Source organism: Melozone crissalis, unplaced genomic scaffold (genome assembly GCF_028551555.1).
Source record: "Melozone crissalis strain CALT ecotype California unplaced genomic scaffold, PUWL_Pcris_2 ptg000005l_1, whole genome shotgun sequence".
Taxonomy (NCBI): domain Eukaryota; kingdom Metazoa; phylum Chordata; class Aves; order Passeriformes; family Passerellidae; genus Melozone; species Melozone crissalis.
The window spans coordinates 35,111,827-35,138,727 of NW_026535783.1; the positions used below are offsets into that span (position 1 = coordinate 35,111,827).

The 26,901-nt window shown below is 38.7% G+C and overlaps 2 protein-coding genes across 6 annotated transcripts in view; both read left to right on the forward strand.

Annotated features, from left to right (window-relative positions):
- Positions 1–26,901, forward strand: part of SLC35D2 (solute carrier family 35 member D2) — a 60,760-nt gene that overhangs the window by 24,917 nt on the left and 8,942 nt on the right. The window lies entirely within an intron of this gene.
- HSD17B3 (hydroxysteroid 17-beta dehydrogenase 3) lies at positions 459–21,687 on the forward strand. Its single transcript, XM_054287064.1, is given in 12 exon segments — positions 459–544; positions 546–610; positions 3,310–3,354; positions 9,379–9,450; positions 14,837–14,950; positions 15,405–15,471; positions 16,212–16,254; positions 18,316–18,350; positions 19,374–19,455; positions 19,735–19,747; positions 21,130–21,182; positions 21,483–21,687. Coding segments are annotated over 12 exon segments (840 nt in total). The 3' UTR covers positions 21,648–21,687.

Sequence of the window (26,901 nt, forward strand, 5' to 3'; positions counted from 1 at the left end):
AAATCTTTTTTTCTGGTTCCAGTGTGACTTTGTCCTGAAAACATCTGGGCCACAATTTAACTCTTCACTGTAAGAAGTAGTGTTGATCTCTGTTTGGGGTATTCTTTTTTAAGGGTTTCGTTTAGATACATCTCTGGTCTCTATAAAAGGTAAACAATGGCAATAAAATTAGTTTTTTGGGTTTATGTAGTTTCCAGAAAAGAAGTGAAACCTTTCCCTGAGGCCAACATCAGAAATCATTGTTTAGTTTGGATTTTCTCAATAGTTTACAAAAGTGGGTGTAATGTAGTGATGTTATGCTAATCTATATCCTGGACATTTCCTGGAAAGTGAAATCATGTGACTTGATTCATCCTCTAAATTCTCTTCCAAGGCTCAGAGTCTAACAGTGGGCTGGAAGGAGGCATTTTCCATGTAGAGAGTGTCTTATTCATACAAGCTCACTACCTTCTTTCACCATGGAAGTGTTCCAGCATCAGCTACTCAGTCTTGTTGGGGCTCTGATCTGTTTCTGTACTCTGATAAAATGCATCAGATTCATGAGAGACTTTTCCATATGTCTGAAGTTCTTTGCCTTAGATTTTCTTTCAGTCAATGGGAGAATGGGCAGGTAAAGGAAATTGCTTCACTTTCTGCTTGTAATTGGGTGGTGGATTGTTACATAACTAATCAGGAATGGTTTTCCTTGTATTTTTTCTACCCTGTTCCTTCAGAATGAAACACAGTTTCTGATATGTATGGTTTGCTTGGTTCCTTTTTCTTTTCTCCTAAAGCTTTGAGTTTATGAACTTGAAGGTTTTGTGTACTTGGGGAGAATAGAAAACTGGTCAGACTGGTAACAGTTCACACCCTGGTGTGCAGCTGTGAATTCTTTCCCTGTTGCTACTTCTGCTGTTTTCTCTCTGCTGCAAATGCTTTTATTTTAGTCACATTGCCCAGATCCTCAGTTTTCTGGTCTGTGAAGCGGCTGGTTTATGTCTAGCATATGTGCTCCAATCTTCAAAGCATCTTTTCTTGTTCCTGCTGATGTCGTTCCAGTGTATTCTTTTCCAAATTGCTGACCTATCCTTAATGATACCATTAATAACTAAATTTACTTTAGTCTAAAATCTTCAAAAGCTGCAAGTTGGCAGTGTTTTCTAAGATAGTGTGCATTCTTGTAGAATAACACAGAGTTTAACAAGCATCTGCTTCTTCCTATTGATTATTCATGTGTTTCTTAAGCTCATTAGATGATAAGTATAAAGCAGGGATGAACAGCTCCTGAGTTCCTTGGCTGCCAGTGTTGCTGAAGGCAGCTTGTTGTTAAGAAATTACCTGAACAGTATACTTGTGTTTGATTCCTTCTTCCTGCATTAGAATTGATGGGACAAAATATACAAAATTATTAATATATAAAATACATCAATCAAATATATAATTAACTATTAAATATATGTTTAACTACCACATCTTCTAGTGGATTAATAAAATAAATCCATTCCTGTAGAAGACCTGCCTGAATACCACACACTTCTAAGGCAGTGCATAGGTCTCATTTTGACTTAAGTGAGGCAAAGACCTCCCTTCTGTGTATGAGATGAGGAACAGCATGTGGAACTTGCTGTGTAGAATCTTTCTTTTCACTTCAGGTTGGAAGACTTGTTTCTTTCAGTGAACCTTTATGCTATGTTTCTATAAACAAAGTCTTCTGGCCCCAGTAAAATTCATAAGGCTCAGATAATTTGTGTTATCATGTGGCACATGAGATTCTGAAAATCATGGAAATTAAATTTGGCATGTTGACCGCTCTGGCTGTTCGTCTCTGCACGGTCACGCGTAGGATGGCCTTGGGACAGCCCGCGCTTCAAAGGACGAGTCTGGACTCTTCAGATTTTCAGTTTTTGAATTGTCTATTATTTCTTGCCTACAAAATTTTCTTTCAGCCCGACAGAGGTCTGACCAGCAAGGCAGCCAAGGGCACTCTGCCCTCCCACTGGGCAGTCGTCTATTTTTATACTAAAGACTACATACATCATATTTACCTTTATTTCCCAATACCTTTCATCCATATTAGCAAGTGCACCTTCACCAAGGACCAATCCCAAAGTGCCAACATCACCACAGAAAATGGATGACAAGAAGAGGAAAGAAGAAGGACAAGACATGTCCTGATTCCTCCATCTTGTTTCCATAACTCCCCTGTACCAAAATCCCAAAATCTATATTTTCACCCTGTAAATACTTCATTCTTACACCATTCATTCCCAAGTGACTCTTTTGTCCTCAAACAGGTGGCACATCCCTTGCAGGGTCAAAGTCCAACCACCAGGTGCTTCTGGCAACATTCCAGGATTTCTGAGCCCCCCAAGGGTTGTCTCGGCAATTCTGGACATCCGAAGTGATGTCCTGAGTTCCCACAGCATGTGGAAGCTTGTTTCTCAACAGACTCTTCACTTTTCATCTACAGGTCTGTTAGGAAACTTAATACCCACCGCTCCTTTATTGGGATCTCATTTCCCTGTGAAATCAGAGAAATCAGAGAATAATTGTTCTTCTGTTGGCAACACCTAACCATTCAAAACCACTTTGCTTTCTGTGTCTCTGTCGACACAAAAGTCCTTAATCCACATTTTTTTTATATTGACTAGTTTTTCATTTGCTCTAAAACTTACCAGGTTTACCTTGGAACTGCTTTGGTTATTTCTTCTCTATTTCTAAGGTGTTAAGAATTTTTATTTTTATAGTTCCTCTTTTTATTTATATGCATAGTGTTTAAAGTTCAGGGTACTTTACAAATGCCAGGATTTGTTTATTTTCATAGTAAGACTAAATCCAAAAGTAAACAGAATAGTACAGCTCTGAAGAAAGATCATTTTATAGGTGGTGGCAAGTTTGATGTGATCTTTCCTTACAGACAGAAGTCTTGTGTGAGAAATTGTTGTATCAGTTTCAGGTGGTCTTTATCTCCTACCATTCTGCCACCAGCATATAAATTCAAAGCTTGCAAAACAGAACTTGTGAAAATACATACATGGAAGAAAATTCTGCCAGCTCTTCAGCAATTGACTTGTTGCTTATGGACATCACTGAAAATGAGAGTATTAGCTACCTCCTGTACCACATGGACTACCTTGGGGAGAGATTTGCTTTAATGACAAAAAGTGCTGAATGAACTAAGAGATGCATTGGAAAAATATTAGGAGACTGGTTCTATTCTTCAGTTGAGACACTTAGGTTGTATAATTCAGGAAATGCAGATGATGAAGATTGAACAATTCAGAAATTCAGAGATCCAAAAGTAATCTGTATCATTTTTTCTTTCTCCAGTCGTCACAGGAGCAGGAGATGGGATTGGAAAAGCATATTCCTTTGGGTAAAATAGATTGCCTACCTTTCGTTTTACCTTAACAAAATGGCAATTGCTATCCCTCCATCAGTGTCTTCAAATTAGTAAAATTATTCTAGAATTCAAAGTTACTGTGACAAACATGGTCCTAATCTTTCTCTCATGTATAACCAGAATAGCTTTAATCAGATTCTGAAAGGAAACCAGTGGTGCATTTCAGAGGAAGGTCATTTGCAGCTCAGTGGTCTCATCAAACCAGGGAACTAAAATGGGTGATTCAAAAGAGGGCCTATTGTCTGTCCAGAGAAGGAGGTCTCCTAAATTGTCCCTTTTCTCCCAGTTTCACAGCTAATCTGCAATGAGCTGGTCCAGTATTAACACACAAAATGTAATTTTGTAGCCTTGCAAACACATACTGAAAGTTTTATCTGAAATAACCAATAAGGGAGAAACTTGTATAAATTAATATAAACTACAAGTTATGGAAAGTATAAGTAATCCAAATGGTTTAATTTAGAATCAGGAGCTCTAGGAGGCTGCAGGAGGAAGAGGGTCTTTGTGCTGTCCCTGTAGCTGCTGCTGTGCAGAGTCACTGCAGCAGTACTTTGCATTAACCCATGATGGTCAGCGCTGAGGGCAGGCTGGCCTTGTATTGTGTTGTACCAGCCCTGCTATTATTGATTGTGACTGAGCAGTATATTTTCTCCTTGGTGTCTTCTTTCTAAAGTGCCTCCCTTTCTAGAAGCTAAACAGCAATGAATCAAGAGTTGCTGTCTTCAGGGCTGAGGTGACTGGGTGGCAAAGGACATCCTGTAACATGCAAGAGCTTAGATGCGATGCTTTTTGCTCATAGATTATAAAATGTATTTCACAGGAAAAGAAAAAATTTTGAATTGATTTAGAAGGTTTCTGCACTAGTATTTTCATTATGCATTGTTTAAACACCTAGACTGCCATTATGACTGCCATTGTTGGGAATGGCAATACAATAACTACTTTTGAAAGAGCATTGAATGTAGAACACTCAAAGACAAATAACAGGTATTAGAGACAAATACCAGGTATTAGAGTTTAATGTTTGGCATAGTTGTGAAAAAAACCCATGTGAGAGACGGGAAAATGCTATTTCCTGTCTACTCACTAAGTTACAGTATTAATTAGTAAATGGGATGGGTCTGATGAATATGTAGGTCAAGGGGAATGGGGTGGGATCAATACAGGGGGAGCAGGTATCAAACATTTTTATCATGTCTCTGGGTGAAGTCCTCTGTTTATGAAGCGGAACTAATTTTCTGTGTGATATTTTATCCATGCGAAGGCCGCAAGAACCTGTGAATGTCTAGATTGGAGCTTGTCATTGTTCTGCTTTGTTTGAGCTGTATGGGTTATGCAAGAATAAATCCCATTAAATGGCCAGCTATAACATGTGAATGGCTGCATTATGCCATAAGAAAAAGTAAACCCACTGCTGTCCTTTTTTTAAACTTGGCTAGAGCTGGATAGATTCTGTGGAACATTTGTTCATTATTTTTGGCATTTGTGGGATGACTGGAAGTCATCTTTCTCCATGCTGAGACGTACCATCCTCTCCAGGTGGTCCCTTTGGCTCAGCTACTGCTCGGTGGGATAGATCCCAAGCCCACACCACATGGACTCATAGTTTGGCGCATCACCTTGCTGGCTGAAGTAGAAGCACACACTTGTGTGTGGCTTGTAGATAAATAAAATCTGATCCTGCTGTTTTAATATTTGTGTGTCTTCAGAGGCTCTGGCTCAGCACTGCTGTCTTGCTGCTCTGATGTCAGGATGCAAAATTCTCTGATATTCTTCTGGTGTAAGTTCCTCTGGCATTATGTGCTGATGTGAAGGCAAGACTTGTATGATGGACACAGTCTTATAGAGTTTGAGTTCTGATGTCAAGTGATGAATTTCTTTCTGATGCCCTCAGCTCAGGCCTGGGACACAACTAATTTAAGGACTCCACACTTTGTAGCATATGCTACAGGATTCTTAGGAGAGCTGGTTTTGTGCTTTGGAAGGCTGGTGGAATGAGGTTTCCCGTGTTTAGTTTTATGTAGAGCTCCCAGTGAGTGGTTCATTGGATAAAACTCAGCAGGCAGAGGTCCAGAGACAGATTACAGTATCTACAGGTTCCATACTCCTATTTCCAGGGTTTATGCCTAGATACAGGACTCCACAAAGTCTCTTAAGCTCAAAAGCTGCGTGGGGCTGTATGAAGAACCTGGCAGCCGTGAGGTCTCAGAACACTACATTGTTGATGCCAGGACACAGACCTTTTGTTTCACAAGCTTGTTTGAGAGGCAAATGTGGAACTCAAGTTTATCCTCTTCTGAATGATTATCCAGGCTTCCCTGAAGGCTCTACAGGTATTTTGATTAGATCAGTTGTTTTGAATGACTGACCTTCTTGAAGATGAAGACCCTGACCTTTTAAAAGATTGCTGTGATGTCAGAGTACTGGAATTTTGGATCTAGTTTGCTGTATGTATTTGAAAAGCCAGGCTTCTGTTACACTTGGTCCATGAGTTCTGGGGCTGGTAGGGTTGAAACTCACCAGACTTCCAAGAAGAAAGAAAAGTAAGTCATCTGTGAGTCTGCTGCTAGTCTGCCACATCTCTACTCAAGGACTAGCATTTCAGGTACTGATGTAGTATTGTTTGTTCTGCTTTTGTGGTATAGTAACTACAGATGTGCTTTACCACCTGTTACTGACGTAGCACCTCAGACATACTGGGTTTATAGACAAGGCCATAGCATACTCTGAGATTTATGGCTTGGCCTCTTCACCCTTCTCATGTGATGTCAGGGCATAAGCAGGGTGTGTTTTGCCTCATGTGGTCGCCATTCTTGCTACTGTTAATAGTTCATCATTCTCTTATAAGTTAGGCCAGTGCTTGTGTTCAATCAGTGTTTCAGCATACCATTTTGAGACAGACCATATTCATTTAAAATTAATTCATTTCCTAATTTAACAGCTCCTTAAATCTTAAATATTTGTTTCTTGTCCTGAAATTCTGGGTAGTATTACCAGCAGTATAATACCTGTTAAATATGATCTGAATTTTCCTGTCCTGGTTGCAAAGTATTCTATTTTCTCCACTTGATCTTGGATTTATTCCTGGAAATACTGCTATTGTCCTTGCATTGCACAGATCATGCAGAGCTAGCAGAAAAATTGCTAGATCATCCTGCTCTGTCATCTCAGTTCTGGTCTGCTGGAACAAAACCAGAGTTGAAATATTTGAATCAGAATGAATGACTTTTTGATTTGTAGGGACCCTACAGTTCTGAATCCCAGTTAAAGAAAGACAAAAGGTGAAACATGGATCATATCAGTCCTAGGGAAGAGTCTCTTCTCTAGGAAGTTGAAGATTACTGTAGGCAACTACAGATTCCACAAAGCATTAATAAGGATTTTTAATTATTACATCTACTAACCCATGTAGAATATAAGGAATTTCTCAAGGTAAATGTAGCAGTCACGTGCAGAAGCAGTCATGGTTTGAATTTAAACCTATCTCGCCTTTCACAAAGCTTTATTGTTTAAAAAATCAATTCAGACTGAGCTGTAAACACATGCTAGAAAATGCAGAGGGATGCAATACTTGTTTAATGTAGGTTTGAACTTTTAATCATGCATTTTTGAGATCCCAGTGGGCTTGAATTTTCTTTATCATTAGCCCTATTTCTAAATGCTTAGTTGTCATGATTCTTTGTGGCTGGTGTTGTTAATAATGTTCTTACATTTAGGCAGACTGAGTCTCAGAAGCATTTTAGTCCTTTGCCACTGGGAGTCAGGATTTCCTAACATATGCAGCTTCCCATTACACACTGGCTGGGAGCCAGTGCTAATTCTTTACTGAGAAGGGAAACACCATCCTTTAACATCAAAGCCTTTGTATATGAGGAAAATTCTTTGTGCTAAAGACATCAACACTAAAAGTTACCATCATTTGCAATATTAAGCAAAATTAGTTTTGTTTGCTCGAGGGTCTGTTTGTATCTCATGGTAATTACAGTGTTCTACAAAACCTTCCAGAACAGAAACCTGTTTCTGGAAAGGATACACATTTTCTATGTGGATGAGGAAGCAAAAGAGACTAGTCAGAGACTAATCAAAAGAGACTAGAGACTTCCTTTGCCTTGACTTCTGGTTAGCCTGGTGGACAGCAACAAGAGAGGTTCCTCTTACCTGATAGGTAACACTTTCATAAGGTTGCTCTAAATATGTGCTTTTAGGTGAAATACAATGCAACCTTAGCAGTAAGAATCATTTTATAGTTAGGTTTTAGGACAGGGTTTTCTATCAAATGACATACAGTGAAAAATGTATGATACTGAGAAACCCAGTGAAGCAGAACTTTTTTTATTTTGTGTATTACATGGCTGGCAATTTGTCTTGGGTCTGAAGATTCAAAAGTCTAAACAATCCCTGTGCAAACACCCCTAAATGACAGAAGGGAGCAACTGGAAGGACCATGGAAACAGAGACCATATCTCTGACTGAAAATGCCTTGAGTCAAATTCCTTACAGACAATGGAAAATCTACCAATGTGTAGGCAATTATATTCCTCTACTTGAGAGCTTCAAGTGGAGTACTTAAAACAGACTTCTGAAACCCAAAGCACCCCAGTCTGTGCAGGTGCCTTTGGAGCCCTGATCAATTATGTTAGAGGATCTACACAATACAGAATTGTGAGAAAGACTGAAAATGCAAATGGTTGTGGCTGATGCCTTCAGCAGGGCAATATCCTCTTGTACTCTTGATGGAGAAAATTTTTGAGCAAAGGTCCTTATTTCTTAACATTCTCTGCATTGCCTCATGAGAACCCAACAGGACAAACTGTTTCCTCAAATAGTTTAAGAAGAAAGTGTTGCAGTGAGTCAGCCATAGAAATGAATAGACCTTCAGTGTGTGGTCTTTGGCAGTCATTTCTTCTTCTAAGCAAATCAGAAAGTTCTTTCAGATGATACAAACTTTATGTTTTGTGATGGCTAATTTAGCTCTTTTTCTCCTTTCTCTCGCAGGCATTTTTTCTAGTTTTATTTTATCTTTCTTTATAAACTCAGCTCAGCTGACAATTGTTAATAACTTCATTTCAAAAAATGGGGCCATGGCCCTTTCTCTGACTTTGCCTAAAAATCTGATGGCAATGGGGGGCCTCAGAAAATCAGGAGAAAACCATTCTATGTTTGTTCTTCACATGGTTACATGAAACTGACCATAAATGGATCATTTCATTAAATAGTGTTTGCAGCTATAGAATTCCAGCTATTGCAAATGTCTTTGTGGATGTACATTTTTGTGACTCTATTTTGAGTGTTTATGTCTATAATTCACCTTTTTTTCCTTTGATTTTTTAATATCTAGTTCTTTTAAATTTGCATCTAATTAAAAAATAAGAAAAACCAGTTAAAATTTATCCATCAAACCTGCATCAGATCTAATTTATATTCAGTGAAAATTATTAAAGTCCAAATCTTTTCTAGCTGTTGGGCCTTCAATTCAATAGGCTTAATGTACTTCCTCAGGAAAAAAAAATGATGATGGAAGGTGATGCTACGAAATGACTGGAAAGCCAGCAACATCACTAGGCTCCCAAATAGAACTAAAACTAAAACTAAAACTAAAACTAAAACTAAAACGAAAACGAAAACTAAAACTAAAACTAAAACTAAAACTGTGTTTCTGAGAAATTCCATGTGATTTTCACTCCCTGCAGACTTTCATTTATTTGAATTTGGCTCAAATTATTTTTATTTTTTCATATTATTGGGATTTGATTGTTGTCTAGTATATTTTTCTTGTAAAGGTCCAAAATTATGCATTGAAGGAAATATTCTGGAAGTCTCTAGAAGACTGATTATTTTTTGGCCTGATTTTAACTTCTGTTGTTTATCCATTAGGCAAGTGACAGGTGAATGAAAACAATTTCAAAATTCATTATTACTGTTTTTGCAAAACTGTAAAAAATGGAAAGATCCTTGTTGTCTTACTATTTCTTAACAATTTTATATTCCTCTCTCGTACCTGGCAAGAGGTGAATTAACTATAGTGATGATAAGGAAAACTTTTGAAAAAATGAATTTGGTAAGCATTTGTCTCAAAATTATCCTGCCATTTACCAGGCTGGCTTCACAGGGAACTGCAAGTCTTTTCCCTTGTTATCTAGCACAGCAGGCAGCTGGATATTGCTACAGCTGTACCTCCAAGTATTTCTCCAATACTAAGAACATCTTTATATTACTCTGTCCCTTGAGCTCTTCTAGACATGGATCACTCTAAAAATATATGCTTACTTTCAAAGAGTGTAATGGGCTAAAAAAAAAGTGAATGTGTGTTCTTTACTGCCTTTATCTGCCCTTAAAAATCTGTAAATACAGATAAATAGGTTACCTTTAAAGTAGTTCTTGGAACAGAGCAGAGGAGGACTAAAAACAAAATCAAAGTACCAGGTTGTTTTTTGGTTGGTTGGTGGGTTGGTTGGTTGGTTTTTAAGGCTTTCAAATTACATTTGGCTCTTGATGAAACAGTTAAATAGAGTGCCTTTAGAATTAATGTTCCCTTTCTTTTCTTCAAAGGAAATTAACCATTAATCCTGGTGAATGTCTTGTATAAATACTTTAAGATTGACAGTTAGAATTTATTTAGGAGTCAAATGAGTTTTTATCCTCCATTAACTTTACAGATTGCTAGAATGAAAATCATTCTTTCCACTGTCTCTTTTTCTATACATGGTTTCTATCCAGCAGACTCCTTGATTTACATGTTTAAAAGTATGTGTCAACCCAAGACTATATCTATACAAGTTGGAAAGACTTTCCCTTAAGAAGGCTTAGCAGCTGAGTCCAGCAGAGTATCATCAGGTCCAGGGAAGTTAACTAAGAGAGCAGCACATATGTCTGGGATGTGGCAGACTTGGGTGAAAAAGTCTGCAAATTTTCAACCTGCAGCTACCAAAAGCAAGGAATGGACCCAGAAATTTTCTATCCAACATGCCTCTCTCTTTTTTTTTTTTTTTTTTTTTTTTGGTGGGGCTGGATAGGCTTGTTTTCCTTTGGAAAGAAAGGGGTATCTGATGAGGACAGCTGTAAATTCTTCCACACTTTGACTGAGTACAAGGCCACCCACTGGACACCTTCCTGACTGAGGCCATACTGCTCTGCACTGTGTAGCAGCATGCAATGAAGGACTTGCCTGTCCTGCAAACACTCCTACACCTTCTGCACACATCTGTGGCTTTTCAATTGCTCAGTGACAGCTCCAAGCTTCACTGACAGCAGCAGTGTTATCCATGTAATCCAAGGTGTGGGGAGGTGTGTTGTGTGACCCCACAAGTCAGGCTACACTGAAGGGGTTTAGACGGTGTTCCACCTGGTTGTGGTCATAGCCTTTCCCACAACTTGCTGAAATAGGTGACAAATCCCAGTGAAGTGTTTCAATTGTTTTCAGCAGGTTTTAGCTGAAGTCCAGAGTGAGTCATTTGTTATTTATTGTGTCAGGTTGGAAATTAGTATTTTAATAACAGATAGATGGCATGAACAAAAGGAAAGAGAGAGAAATACAGTGACTTGCTCCATTTTCATACTGATTGTATTATTTGCCTAATTATACTGCCACATCTGTTTGGATACTGAGTGCTATAAATTAAAGGAGTCTAAACTATGGGTAATTACAGACATCTCAATGTTTGGCTTTCCAAGTTCTGTGGGCCACAGGTGTGCCTGAGAACAGCACTCAGAGCTGGAGCCGGTAGAAATCCACAGTAAGAAAAACATTTCTCCAAAGACACACTGGAATTGAAAACCAGATTTCCATTCATTCAGACTGGAAAGCTCTTTTAAAATGAGATAAAAAATACCAAAGTAGGTGTTACAGAGGGCAGACAGAATCACTAGCACAGGTATACTGCTCATTTCACACATTCAGTACTGTGGCTGTGAAACATTGATCAAGCCACAATACCAGGGGATTAGAAATTATGGAATGCTGCTAACTGCAGTCCTGTTTCATTTCTTCTGCTTACATTTCCTGAGCAAGCTGTACAGGCAGAGCTAGGTCCTGTTTGCAAAATACTCCCTTAGGATCCATTTATAGGTTAAGGATCTCTACCATACTGTTGTTAAAGCAAAATAAACAAACAAACAAAATAATCCACTTCTGCAAGATACAAAATTCCTCAGCACAAGTGTGGTTGGGGTTTGTAGGGTTTGATTTTATTTTTTTATTTGTTCTGATTGGTTGTTTTGGGGTTGGTTTGTGGGGTTTTTTTTGTTGTTGTTGGTTTTTTGTTTGTTTGTTTTTGTGGTTTTTTAGTAGAAACAAGTATTTTTTAAATGAAAAATAAGGTATGTCATCCTCAGATACAATAAAAATACAGCTGTAGCACTTTAGATTAGCAGAGAACACAGTTAATGAATTTGGATTTGGTGATGCAGGAAACTATACAGAAATTATGTTGGCTACTATAGAATTAAGTAGTGAATAAAAAAGGAAACCACACAGCCCAGGACAAAATATACCTTACTCCCACAAAGACCTGTGAAGATGCTAATTCATTCAGCTGTCCTCCCTGCTATAGGCTGAGTTTCCAATCTGCTCTGCTGTGTCCTCTGCCTCTTGTCCTGCCTGCTCCAAGAAATAAGCAGGTAACATAGTGAGTTCACTGACTAGCATAAAACAACTCATCTCACAAGCCTTTCTGCATCTGAAAAGGACATTTAAAACTGTCTGTTGTGTCTTGCTGGTCCCTTAAGGTAAACTGCTCAATTTACTCTTCTATCTGTAAATTTTCACTGAATATGAACACCACCTAAGATTTAGTGCTTCTCTCTTTATATTCAAATGTTGCTGTAGTACTTCAAGAAGGCCTTTCAAGATCAGATCTTGGGCATTCATTTTGCTACATTGATTTTCAGAACATTTTTGTAACTCTCTAAACTATCTAAATAGGAGGGGAGTGATTCTGAAATGCTGTATATCCTAAACAACTTCATACATCATTCTGATTTATTATCTTTTCGGTACATTTCAAAAAGCAGCACATTATCCTATCTGACAGCAGATTCCCAAGTGGTCTAAGGCCAGAAGAAGTTAGATGTAAAAGTCTTAGAAATACATCTTATAACACATTGAACTAACCAAGTTGGTTCCACTTTTAATTTTCCTTAAATTAGTTTTTACTCCATGATTCAAAATAAAATAGAATAAAAAATTTTAAAGAAGAAAAAAGACAATAAACTGTCCTGGTGTTTAAAAAGCTAGGCTTTTTACTCTAGGACACTTAGGACTTTTAAACAGAGATGTAATGGCTTGAATCTTCAAAGACTATCATAAATCTGTCATAGGGAGGGAGAGACATAAGAAACATTGGAAATTGTTTTTTGGCTCTCTCCTTTGCAGAATTGCTATAATTTTCTGAAGAGCTATCCCTGGGTAATTCATTTGTCAGCATGAGAGTTTTATTGTTTTTTAATATATTGGTTTATTCTTATAAGAGATGGAGGAAAGCCATCTGGAGTACTTGTTTGTTGGCTGACAGTGCTGGTTGCAGCCATACAGTTCTGTACAGACAAGGAGTTGCAGAGAAAGTCCAAATGGCTTGTTTGATCCTCATTTTTATGTTGGTCTAGTTTTGGCTGCCCTTCTGATTGCCCACGAGAAGGATGGCCACAACATCACTATACTTTTTAAGACCATCTCGTTTTGTTTATAGAGCTCTTCAAACAGAAGGTCACTGTAGGTGTCTCCTCCAGCTGTTGCTCTGTTCTTTCCCACTCACTGCATTTACACTCACAATGTCCTTTTATTTATAGTTTCACCATTCGCCCAGCCTGGGACCATGACAGGGTCATTTGCCACTAGAGTTGCTTTTATAGGTTGAAGGTTCAAAGGATGTTTTGTCCCTTTCATACACAGAACTGCAGCTTAGAAAAAGGGCAAGAAAAAGGGCAGTCCTTCCTCCTTTCTTCTGTCATGGAGACAGATGCCCTCTAAAACTGCACACAAGATGCAGCACAGATTTCAGATCTGCAGTCAGTGTGCTTGCTGTTTCCTCAGACTTCATTACTTGAGTAGTGTAAGGTGGTCAAAACTTGCAGTTTGCGAAGAGCTTTGAGGGGTAAAGAGGAACAACTGGAAGGGAGCAAGTTTATCTCATCCTCCACTCAAACAGAGCTTCTGATTTGTTGCAAATTGATCTGCTGGACCCAAAGCCATCTTTCTGCATCCTTGCTCTCCCACAGGAGCTGGCACAAGGCCTCTTCTTAATGAATGAGCACCAATGGATGAAACAAAATTTCTGGATGATAATTCAGCAAGTCTGATTCTGATTCAAGGCAATGCTCTCTGTCTTCTGTATGATAAAATCAGAATACAGGCCAGCAAGAGACATTTTGCCAAAAGCCATGCACAATTTTTGCCAGTGAATTCCTGCCACTTGCAGAGAGCCTGCAATCTGATACTCTATTGACATTTCCAAGCTTTGCCTGTCACTTTTTCAGCAAACTTCATCTGGATTTCAGGTTGCCCATAAAACTTGAAAGCGGGTTTAGTAGCAAAAATTTACAATGTGAACATCTAGTTAGAGGAGACCTTATTGAGCCCTTTTAAAGGAGAGTCTTGCCTTTAAAAATGAGTAAATAAGAGTTTCTACTTCTTTTCCTCATGAAACTACATTGAAAATATGAACAGCAATAAATCAACTCCTGAAAAAAATGGCAATGTACAGCTGGGCTCCCCTCCTGCATAGAAATGACATTGGAAAAATCACACACATTTCCCTTTCCCTTCTAATTGACCTTGTAAAATTTAAGCTATAGCCTCCCTAAAATGCCTTTCAGTGCTGCAAAATCCCAAGAAAGGTTCAGACTATGAGAGGGCAAATGTTACAATAGGCAAGGAATTTTTAAAAAATAAAACAAAAAGTGCTGCATCCCATCCATCCTTGTTTACCCCTCGTCTTGTGTAAAAAGATAAGTTCCACTTGTTAAAATGCTTATCTTATCCATCAAAATTATTTCAAACTGTTCTGCAAAGCTGTGCTTGTGTAGGGGATCTGGCATCCACATTCATTTGTTTAATGTATGCTGACAGTGTTCAACTATAAATATTATGATAACAAGGGGAAGAAGTCCTGTGTGTCTTATTTCTGAATTTGTTTTGTTTTACCTTACTGAAGGACTAAAGGTCTTCTTACAAGACCTAATGTTGTTTAGGTCATGTAAGAAAAATTCCATTGATTGAATCCTTCCTATATTTGCCAGGCCATTTTCCTGAAAACAGCTGGGTAGAGTGAGTGTTATGCTTGTGTTGTATTATTCCTAAGAGTAAGAATGTTGAAACAATTGCTTGATGTATGATGGACATTACTTAGCAAGACATCTGGTCGTTTCTCTCATTACTTATTACAGCTCCCTCTCTTTCTCTGTAGATGCGAACTGAGGTTTTCTTGGCTGGTTGGTCTTTGGTTTTGGGTATTTCTTTAGTTACAGAGCTGGCCACAGATCAAAAGGTGAAGGTTATACAAGCTGATTTCACTAAAAATTCAGTGTACAAGAACATTGAAAAAGATCTGAAGGACTTGGATACTGCTGTTCTGGGTCAGTCATTAAGGTCTGTTAATTGACAAGTATTTTATGGCTGTGGTGTATTTAACAGACATTGTATAAATGATGTGTTGTAACAACTTGTTAGCCAATGCTTAAAATCAAATATGCATAATGAGTCTGTGGCTCATTATCTGGTATGACTCATGAAGCAACAGTGAAAAGATGGGGTTTTGGAAGGTTTTTTGTATTTTTAAGAAAGTCGTCCTTTTAATAGTGAAAGAAATGAAACAACAGCAACAATACACAAACAGCTTTAGCAACGGTCTGTTTTTCTGTTCCCTCAGTATCAGTGACCTCAGTGAAAACAAAACTTAATGCTAAACAGTGTTTCTCCTCACACCTAGCTCACAATCTTGTGAGTCTTGAAGAGAAGCACTTTGTTTAATTAGATGAACTATGCACTTTGTCTAGATTTGATTCTTAACATTGTATTTTCCCTGACTAGTTAGCAATGTTGGAATGCTTCACAATTCTCTTCCATGCCATTTCCTTAATGGACCAAACATAGAAGAATTAGGATTATTCTGTAGATTTCATCTTCAAATGTAACAATGAGGGATGGTAATTCATTGAACAAGGCACAGATTTTGCCCCTGCTACAAGCATTAACTGTTCAATTGGGTTGGAAACGAGCTGGGCCTGAAAAAGCATATTTTGATTTGGGTTTAATGCTTGGAAGAGCTTGAAAGAGAAGAAGAATGGTAGTTTTCAGCTAAACTGCAGGAAGCATCCAGTGATAGAGGGGACAGTGCAGCTGGCCTGGTTGGAACAGGGATTAGCAGACCCCCTGACTCCCTGCTGGCTTGTAGTGTAATGGGGCCCAGTCCATTCACAGCCACAGCTGAAAATATTGGGTTCTTGTTAGCGTTATTAAAACTTAGCTCCTTTGAGACATATTGCTTAAATATGTGAAAATAAACAAACAAACAAATTTTAAAAAAGAAAAGGAAAAAGAGAGAAAAAAGAAACCTCATTTAAGTGCTGTTTACTTTGTGGAGGAATTAATTTACAGTGGTTGAACTGAGAGACAGGATTAGGATGTGATCAAGTACTCCATTGCCTTATTGTTATTTGCCTCTATATCACTTGCAATGAAAAGGCCAGAATTTCTAAGTGTGTATCTTCCTAGCACCTCTCTCAGGATTCATTCAGTTTTTGTGTCAGCTTCTCTTCCAAATCAGAGAATCTCAGGCAGGCTGCTTCTGTCAAACTCTCGTTTAAGGACGAGTTTACTGTTTTGTTGCTTCCTGCTGGACCTTGTCAACTGCAATATTATTTCTGTTCCAGGTAGATATGTGACACCTTCCTATCTGTTCTGGGGCTTTAATGTATTTCATTAAAAAGTACATTACTAGTTTTCTATGTATTAGAATTTAATTCATCAGCAGACAGTGATTTTCAGCAGGACTGTCAGTGTTAATTTAAGGAACCCACCTGTTTCTATTACCTGTGAAATATTTTGATCAGAACTGACTGGAAAATTCTTAACACAATTTCTCAGTTGAAACACATCCTTGCACTACAGCTGAAACACCTAAAACATTTCACAAATCATTTTTGTTTTGGTATGCAGGGAGATTTCCATCAGAATTAAAATTTTCAAGACAGGTAAATCTGTAGTTTGAATTTTAGCACTGTACATTTTATTTGGTCACAATTTTCTTTTGCCAACGTGCTTTTGTATCAATGCAGGACAGAAACTCCAGAATCTGTCTCCTGATTCTGTATTGTTACCCCTTAGTGCTAATTTTGGTCAGCTCCTTCCCCTCCAAGAACATTTAGTATTTCATGCTTTTCAACTCTGATTAAGATTTGTATTGCTCTGCTGTTTGCAAGCAGCATGTTAACATGAACATGAGCAGAAGATCTCAACCTTGACTTTCGTGCCTTCCATGTCTTTCTAAAAATGACATGAAAATTAACAGCAGATGTTTGTCCCTCTCTGGCTTTCAAAATTTACATCCCAAATTTGTACTGCTGCTTAATGACTTAAGATAATAAATCATGCAATACCAGTCAGTGGAAGCAAATTCTGTAAGTAGCTTCGTGACATTTCTGCTCCCAGGATATAGGATATATTCTAGTTCTGTATCAAAAGAACAGAAATATCTGCAATATCTGAATGCTATATATATATGCCATTCTGCACCCTCTTGATCTGAATACAGGAGGGTTTTCTTTTTGTCATTTCCCACATTACCTATATTTCAGAATCGACCTCTTTTGTTTTTGCAGTGCCTGGGCATTGCTTACCCCACTGCTGCAACCACATCCTTTTCAGTGTTCCACGAATATTCACTTTTTTCCAAATTACAGAGAAGAAAGTATTCTCCTAACCAGCATTCCTCATGGTTAGGTTCAAATAATCGTTAAATCTTTTTGGATTTCCTTTCCCCTCCCTGTCTGGATTCCTGCTAGATCCTGTTCACCATTTCTCGCAGTGTAATGCCTGAGGTCCAGGTATCCTGGCTCCCACAGATGTCAGTGGGATTTTCAGCACGGCAAAAGAAGGACCTTTTCCCATGTTTATTTGGAAATTTCTCTTCATCCAAGCTGATGTGACTGACTGTGTTTTCAGCCTTGTCAACCCCACACTGCTCCTACTATCCTCTTGAGCACAATGACACTACTGAAAAAAATCAGGAAATAACAAGTATTCAATTAAACTGTGCCATTAATTTGCACTACTTTTCACTACTGCCCTTTACAAGTTAGGTCACACTGCTGTCCTGACACAATTCATAGTGTTAGTATGACTTCTTCCTGGTACTTGGGCTCCCTATCAATAATACCCTTCAAAAGTGCGAAGAAAAGCTGATTTCTTATCTGAAAAATGCATCTAATTTCACTTTAAAAATCAGATTCATGGTTAAGTCTATTGCTAAAATAAGAAAGAAAAAATAATAAAATAATTAGCACTAAAAAAGATCCTAAAGCTCTTTCTGATTGCAGGAAAAAAATGATATATTTTCCTGATTTTCTGCAATTTCTGATCCAGCTTGAGGCAGAAGTGAAAATGCAAAAAGAACATGGAGTTGACTTTCTCCTTGCAGTTATGATTCCATGTTGAAGAATTATGAAATTCAGAAACTGTTGAAAAGCTTTGAATAAACCTAAGACTCTCTCACTGCTTAGAAGGCTAACCTTTGGAGTTTTTCGACAACTCAGATGATTTTCAGGCCACAAGCATTTCTAAAATATTTTCCAAAATGTTGAACGTGCCATATTTTAGCTATTTGAGCTGTATATATATAGCTTGATCAAGTGAAAAAACTTGTTATTAAAATAAAATCAGTTCAAAAATGCTGCCAGGAAGATGAGGAATTGAAAGAATTCTTAAAATACTTGTCATATAGTTGACAAAAATTGTTTTGAAACAGATGCAAGCAAGGTATTTTTTATATAACTTTTAACTGTGTTAAGCTTCTACCTTCAATGCCTTTAGTGGTAGCTAGGATTTTTCATTAACTTCTGAACTTCCCAGTCTACCAATCAGTAAGATATCTTCTACTTCTGTTATTGCTCTATGATTATATGTATAGGAACTCCCACAAATTGTCAGTCAATTGTAGAACAGAGCAGAAAACAAAATATGTATCTGTCCCCAGTTAAAAATGTGTGGCAGAAATAGAATAGGATGTGATGGGCCTAACAAAGCAAGAAACAGCATTTGAATATATTATCTATTCTTCTAAGAGTGGTAGCTTGGCTTGGAATAATGCTTTTCAAGCTCTGGAAATACCCATATTACTAATCAGATACATTAATTCAGCTGTGTGATTAAGGATCTCTGTCCTCTTTTTGTACTATGTGTATTTTAGACATGGGGTCCTTAAACTAGAAGTTTGGCTTTTTGGGTGGATTTTCTAGAAAATATTGTTAAATACTGCATTTTAGAGACCAGTACATGCTTTTAGTTTTGGCAAAAAAAAAATATTTCTTATTGTTTAATTTTCATTTTGTTTTGTTTTGTTTTTCCTTGTTGTTGCTAAATGCATTGGGTTTCAGTGATGTGTTACGGGAGTTGTGAATGGGGCAGCTAAACCAACAGATCCATGGAGCAGGAAAAGGAATGTGCTGGCTAAAGAGCAAAGGGGATCTGCCAATTACTTAGGAGAATAAAATCTTTCCTCTGATGACAGACGTTTTTGTCTGTACAATTGCATGTACAATGTCCCCATAGTTCTGATTGCAGCAGGCATTCAATTTTCACTTATGACATTACTCCTCTCTGGTTTAGACCAAACTAAACTGTAAAAAGGGGGTCTTTTGAAGGCACATTTGACAGTATAATAGGAGACCTATGCCTTCTGGGGAAAAAATTGTTTTCTGCTCATGCAGAAATATACTACTATACTTTTACTATAATCCTGTAAAGTGTGAACAGAATGTAACTGTTTAAATTAAATTTCAGTCAGAAAGTTCTAATTCTGAATCTGTCCTCTGGTTTGAGTACTTTCCCTTGTCCATTATATACAACGTACTCAGCTACTAAGGTAAATCTTTCACATTGCTTTATGAAGAAATCCCCATTAAGTGTTTATCAAAGCATTGTGTCAGTATAACAAATGATCAGACTATAAATAGCATTGCTTCATTGAAATAATGAAGTAATGTAAATTAGCAATACGTGACAACCAAAAATGAGTGAAACACTGTAAATGAAGTGAGCTCAGGGTATGTCTGATCCTTGGAATGATTTTGCCTTTGATTAAATAGTATTATACCAGTGCTCACAATTTGTCTTCATTCTGGAAAGTGATGAATTTTACTAGGCTCATTTATCTAGTTTATTTAAAATTGTAGATGCACAAAAGTGCTAGGTTTTGCTTATGGAACCAAGAATAAAATTTCTGGTAGGTGACTGGTGAGTTGCCTAACTTCATAGATTTCACCTAAATTTTTGCTCTGAATTTGAATCCATGAACTCACAAAAGTGAGGAATGAATGATTTTGAGTAAAACTCCAAAAGTAACTTGATCAGCTCAGGTTTCCTTCAAATGAAAAATTCTAATGATATTTTCTTAAATGTAGCTAAAGTTTAGATTGGCCAAAAAAAAGAAAAAGAGCTATTCTTGGTAAGAATATATAGTTTGCTATTTCCTTTTTCTCCTTTTATATAAATCCCTCATTGCTCAAAATTTGAACTTCATTCAAACCAGACAATTTTAGATCCTTAAAAATGTTTACTTAACATTATTTCCAAATTATATAGTACATTAGTAGGGTTATGTTGTCTACTTGTCTTTTTTCATTCTCAGGTATCTTTTAACTTTGGGGTTTATTTTGTTTTGGCTTGGTGTTTGTTTTCGTTAGTTCATTTGTAACATTTTTTTTAGTCCTCTGGAGGGAAATTATTTTTCTTGTCAGCATTATATCATGCAATATCATGACAGTGTTGGTCTTACAGTTTTAAGACTATCAAATGATGGGTTGGGAAAACAGTCTTTTTTTTCCTTTACTTTTATATTTTTCATTACAGAGGAGCAATTCAACCTCATCAGGTGTCTTGACTATTTCTCAAAGATCTAACTCCTAAAATCTCTCTTGAAAGAAACTCAACATTTGCGCAAAATTAGTATGGGCATACTCTTCACGGTGTGGAGAAAAACTTAAATAAATCTAAAAGATTGAAGCTAAAACTTTCCTTCAAATTCAGAAATACTTGACTTTGAAACATTTATCTGTAGGTTATGCTACTAGCTAAATACTGAAGGCACGAGTTTCATTTTGCTCCACTTTTCATTGCAAACGAAACAACAAGTGCAAGTGTCCGACTGGCACAGTAGGGATCATCCAGAGCCACATGAAACAATAGCTAGAATAAGTGGGACTCTACTTTTTCATAAAAATGCCAAAGCTTCCAGTGCAGTCTGCAGTAACACTTGTTGCATGTCCAGCTCAGGACAGTGCCAGGTTCCACCTTTCCTGGTGCAGAGAGTCAGCCTCGCCCAGGTGCACCAGCAGAAACTGTATCTTGAAAACTTCATTTCTGTGCTTCCCACCAATGCCCTGGGCCTTAGATTGTACAATGCTAGGCCATTTGTGCTAAGGACATGTTCACACTTATTTCTGAGGACATAAGCACTGAGCTTTTGAAAGCACTGAGCTTCCTATGCTCATGGTTTGTTTTGTTTGTTTTGGTCATATTCTGTCTAGGCTTTTATAAGCACTTCTACAACCACTGCAAGCAGAGTATAAGGCAAAGGGAAATATCATACAGGTGTTGCTGCATCTTGCCATGTTAGCCTTCATTTTAGCAAATTCTTCAAGAATGTTTGAGATGTCTAAATCTGTGTTGTGCAGCTGTCCTCAGTGAACTGCTGGGTGACTGCAATATTTTTGTCTCCTTCTATATGCAGCTTGTTTCCTTATTTCACCATAGTACTATCACTGATTCCATATAGTGCCCTAATCCATTGCAAACATCAGTTAGAATATGTCAGATGCTATGGGATTCTGCAGAGCACCTTATGTAAGTATTAGATGGCATTACAATGTTGTTATAATTTTTTTTTTTTAGATACTGATTCCTTATGGTGTTTCTGCTCCAATGTACAAAAACCCTTGTGTTATTACAAAGACAGCAAAAGAGTTTCTTAGTGAATCACTGGAGTATGTCACCTTTGGAGATGAGATTTTTGGACGTTTCACCCATGAAATTTTGATTGAATTTGGGTGTGTGTAAATGTCTTCCAAAGACTCCAGCCAAGTCTGTCTGGGCTCAGCCTGCTCTTTTCACTTTTTTGTAGACCTTGGATATTAAATGAGAAAGAGACAATGGGTTGTTAGAGCTAATATGGCACCAGTAAAATATGAAGAGAGGAATACACAAGTAAAACATAGTGGTTACAGCGCAGTATGGTTTTCTCTGCTCATGAGCCTTGAGTGAGCTCAGTTTCATGTCTGGTTAGTCTTTGTCCTCCCTCCAGCTGCCTGTTTTCATGACCTTGCTAAGGAATTTTCCAAGACCTCTACTCCTTCAGAGAAATTGGCCAGCAATTTCAAAAGTTTTTAGTGGGGGAGAGGAAGGACATAAAACCTGAATGTACTATCACAAAGACATCATTTTCTTGGATACCATGCTAGCAAAATAGAGTAAATATTTATACACAGCAGCTGTTAATGATGAGCATTAAATGAAATGGTAAGAAAGGCGACAGATTTGCTGAAAGCACAAGAATTAACATTTTCCTCCAAGACAAATGTGGTTACTGAAAGCCTGAAGTAAAAGCTTTTGTGGGCCTCATATAGGCTCTAAGAAATATTACTATTTTAACATAATCTTAAAGGTCACCAATAATTATACTTATTAATAAAATGATAATTTGCTTTATTTCCATCTTGTTCACAGTGTATTTTCATGCTTTCAGTGAGTGTTTTGTGTCTTTGGTTTCTTTGGAAATTTGCAAGAAGATAAAAAGAAATCTCAGAATGTAAAGTACACGCTGGGCTTTGGGAAGCCTGCAATGATAAAAAAATTCTTTCTTTCCAGAGCCTGTGAGCAGCTCTGCAATATCCAATATGGCATGTAAGAGGCAGCAACAGGGAAAAGGATGCACAGTAATTCTACACTGCTGAATTAATCCGGAGGACAAGTGTTTTGACTGGATGGCTGTCAAATCAAACTGGGTGCTATTAAAAGTTATTTCAAGGACAATGCAATCACCAGGCATAGTCATTGTGGGATTATAAAAGGAAAGTCATGCCTAATTAATTTGACACCCATCTAGAATAGGGTTACTTGCCTAGTGGATGAAAGGGATGTGGTGGGTAAGGCTTTTCTTGAATTTAGTAATATTTAGTATGATTTTGGTAAGATTTTTGATGCTGTCTCTCAAAGTGTTCTTCTGGACAAGCTGTTGTGATGATCAGGTTCACAGTGGATGGAAAACCAGCTGAATGTCAGAACTTTAGGGGTTTTAGTTTGTGGGGCTACATCTGCCTGGTGAGCAATCACCAGTGGTGTTTCTCAGGAATTCACTGTAGGACCAGTTCTGGTCAACAACTTTATCAATGATCTGGATGCAGGACTTGAATGCACCATTAGCAAGTGTGCCAATGATACCAAACTGAGAGGCGCTGCTGACTCTCTCAAGGCACAAGAGCCTTGCAGAGGGATCTGAAATAGATTGGAGCACTGGGTAATTATCAGTGGCATGAAATTAAACAAGAACAAATCCAGATTCTGCCCCTGGCATGCAGTAAGGCTGGGCACGAGTATAAGCTGGGAGAGGAGCGTGTGTGGAGCAGCCTGCCAAAGGGCTCTGGGGGTGCTGGCGGGCAGCAGCTCAGGGTGAGCCAGCAGTGTGTGCCCGGGCAGCCAGGAGGGCAAACCCCATCCCGGGGGGCAGCAGACACAGCATCACCAGCTGGGATTGGGATCATCCTGCTGGATTCGGCCCTGGTGCCCTCACCCTGAGTCCTGTGTGCAGGGCTGGGTCCCACGCTCTGAGAAGGGTGGGAAGGAGGTCCTGGAATGGTCCGGAGGAGGACAACAGAGCTGGTGGAAGGGCTGGAAGGCACATCCTGTGAGGAGGGGCTGAGGGCTCTGGGTCTGTCTGGGCTGGAGAGAAGGAGGCTCAGGGGTGACCTCATTGCTCTGTACAGCTCCCTGGGCAGGGGACCTGGAGAGGGAAGATCTGATCTCTCTGCTCTGGACATCAGGAAGCACCTTCCTACTGAGAGAATGGTGAAACACTGTCACAGTCTTCCCAGAAATGTGGTGGATGTCCTGTGCCTGTCAGTGCACCTGGACAGTGCCATTCACATTGGGTTTTAACTGCTAGTCAGCCCTGAAGTGGTCAGGCAGTTAAACTACACAATCTCTTTAAGTCCTTTCCAACTATTTTATCCTGGGCTAGGTTTGTTTCTGCTATTTAATCAGATATATTTCTGCTAATTAAAAATCAGTAATTTTCAAATGTCTTTTAATTTTGCGTGTTTCTTTAACTTCTGCATTTCAAAAAGTATTTGTAAAACACTTGTATGAAGATAGCAAGGACTCTATTAATAAATGAGATTTTTTGCCAAATGTGAGGGACAGTCTCTGTAATCTTTGCCATGTAGATGGAAGAGAAATCACAAAATGTATCCTGCTGGCTCCAGAAATTCCTGTCTGCTGCATTGAAGTTAATGACATCTATGGACAACACACATCATAGACATATATTATAACACCATTTAGGTCCCAGCTTTCTGCAAGTCTCCTAAATTTGTTGTTATAAATCTCAAAAACAACCAAAAACAACTCAGGACTGAGCTGAGCTATCTGAACTGAAATAATGAAAATTGCAATACACAAAATGATATGTATCTTTCCTGCAGTATAATCAGATTTAGCTCAGATCTGCAAACAGTTATAAAAAAAATCACTTTACTCGCATGGGCTCCTATCAGTTGGTTCTGCCACTGAATTCAGTGAAAGTGCTGATACACTTTTGTTCTTTCATGTCAGAATTGGAAATAAAACTATTACTTGAATATTATCACCCGATGTAGAAAACATCTGGAAATGAGACATCTATGCTGGACATTTCAGCATTGCTGGTTTGAAAAGCAAGGAATAGAAACTGTTTGTTCATCACTCCATAAAGACTATGTTCTCAAGTGATTAAACTGTATTCTTTGAAGTGTTATATTTGTGCAGCTGTGCAGCAAATAAGTACAGAATACAAGATATGTTACATATTGCATGTATGCCAAAAGCTGTTGAAGTTCCTGGGGGAAGTGTGCATTGAATAGGAGGCCCAAGAGTGGAATGTAGGGTTTGTGTTTGTAGGAGTGCCTATTTCTGTACGTATGCATGTGCTCAGTCAATGCATCCTCAGATACTGCATGGATGCAGTGCGTGTGTCTTTCCCAGTTCATCCACTCTGAGCACATCCAGAGGCCCTGTCCCCAGGCAGCTCTCTGCAGGTTTGATTTGCATGCATTGGTGGGTCCTGCAGAGTGAAACAACTCCTAAGGAGCGGGGACTGCTCCTGCTCTGGCTGATGCAGTGGCGGTCACTCCGGGATTCAGTCACAGCACCAACAAACCTGAGCACTCCCACGCCTGCAGCTCGTCATGATCCCAACAATATAGCTACAAATCCCTTTGTTTTCCCTCTGACTTTCACACCATTTACCTAACTCCTGTTAAAGAATACACTTTCACCCTTCCTACAATGACAATGTTTTGTCACTGGATACAAATGTTTATCCAACATACAGGGACCCTGGTAACACAGAGGTACCATTGGTGCAGGCATGGGTTAGTGAGTGAGAGACTTGGTTTCCAAGGTTTGCAAGTCATGTCATCCGTGACAAATGACAATTCCATGTTTCTTGTCTCACACCAGTTTATGATTGTGCATTCTGTGTGAGTCTTGAGTAGAGAGTTGAGCAACCAGCTCAGTGTTGATTTGTTTCTTTTGATGAACATAAGGATACTGTTACTTGCTGCTCCTGCATGGTCAGTCTGTGGAGCATCCTTGTTTGACCTTCCAGCTCAGGCAGATGGTGTGATTCATGGGGTGTCCTGAGCAGGGCCAGGAGTTGGACTGGATAATCCTCATCAGTCCTGCACAACTCAGCATACTCTAGGATTCTATAATTTTGTTTTTCTATTTGCACAATATTAGGCCGGATCCTGCTGACTTCCAATCTTCTAGTGATAAAGTAGAAATACTCTCTCTAATGATAAATTACCTAAGTCTGCAAAAAGAGGTTTCTCTTCCTTTGACATCTCAGAGAGGTCAGTGAGTGGATCAGCCACCAATGGAGGAGAAGTAATCATACCTTCCTCTTCATTTTGTACACCATGTGTTCTCTCTGAGCGCTGAACAAACAACACAGAAGTTATAGTATCTACTCTTGCTCTAAGTTACATTATCTGCCCTCACTCTGGGCGTGGTTCATGGGGAAATGGAAACAGAAGGGAAAACTGGCAATTCTTCCCAGTACTCCCTGCCTAGGGAGAAGGTGAAGGAGCAGACCAGCAAGTCAGGCCTCCTGCTTCTCCCACAGAACCCATAGCATGGAATTTCCTCTTTTGTGATAAAACATTGGTAATAACCACAAAATTGCACGCTGGAGCAGTGGCTTGTCATGGAAGGATTCAGTATTGTCCCTGTTTATGGAGTGGAAAGAAGTGTGGAGAGCTGAAGCCCCTGCCCAAGCCACCTGGAGGAAGGAGGATCCCCTCAAGACAAACACTGTTCACCTCTCCTTGGCTTCATCCTCCAAGGAGCCTTTGACTTCTAAGGAGATGCACAGCTCAGAAAGTCAAATGCCTCAAAATTAAGAGAAAATATAATGGCTATCCACTTAGAGCCAAACTCTGCTGGGCTTATGTGCTTATGTCCTGACCCCACCAAACCTGGGAGTTTGGTGAAAAGTTGCCATCCATGCCTTAATGGGGGGTTATGCCTCCTTTTCCCAGGGTTCCTGGATCAGGGAATTACAGAATTGTTTACATTGGGTAAAAACTTCAAAGATCATCTACTCCAAAACCTCTGCCACAGGCAGAGGCACCTTCAGGAAACTCAGCCTGTTTTTCTGAGCAGTGACAGAATAGAAAAGAGATAGAAGAGCACTGGACCTGTGGAAAAAAGAAATTGGGTCAGAAATACATTGTAGCGCACAAAGCAAAATATTTAAAGGCCCTCTCCTTCCTTCACACATTCACACTGATTCCATTCTCCAGCTTTTCCCTGTGAGCATGCATGTGCATAGTCACATATGTGTGATGCCATAGTGTTGGTGGCCTGAGTTACCTTGAAGTTGGTCTTCAATAAGGGCCACAAAAAATAAAAGAAATTGGACAAAGTCAGACCTTTTTGTCCTTGAGGCCCCTTTCAGGTATAAAAGTGCAAATGTTCATTCGAGGTTTTGCGTGCATAGTGTGCAGGCCAATATAGAGTGGAGTGAGGGGTTCACTGATTTGTTAGGTTTTTTGTT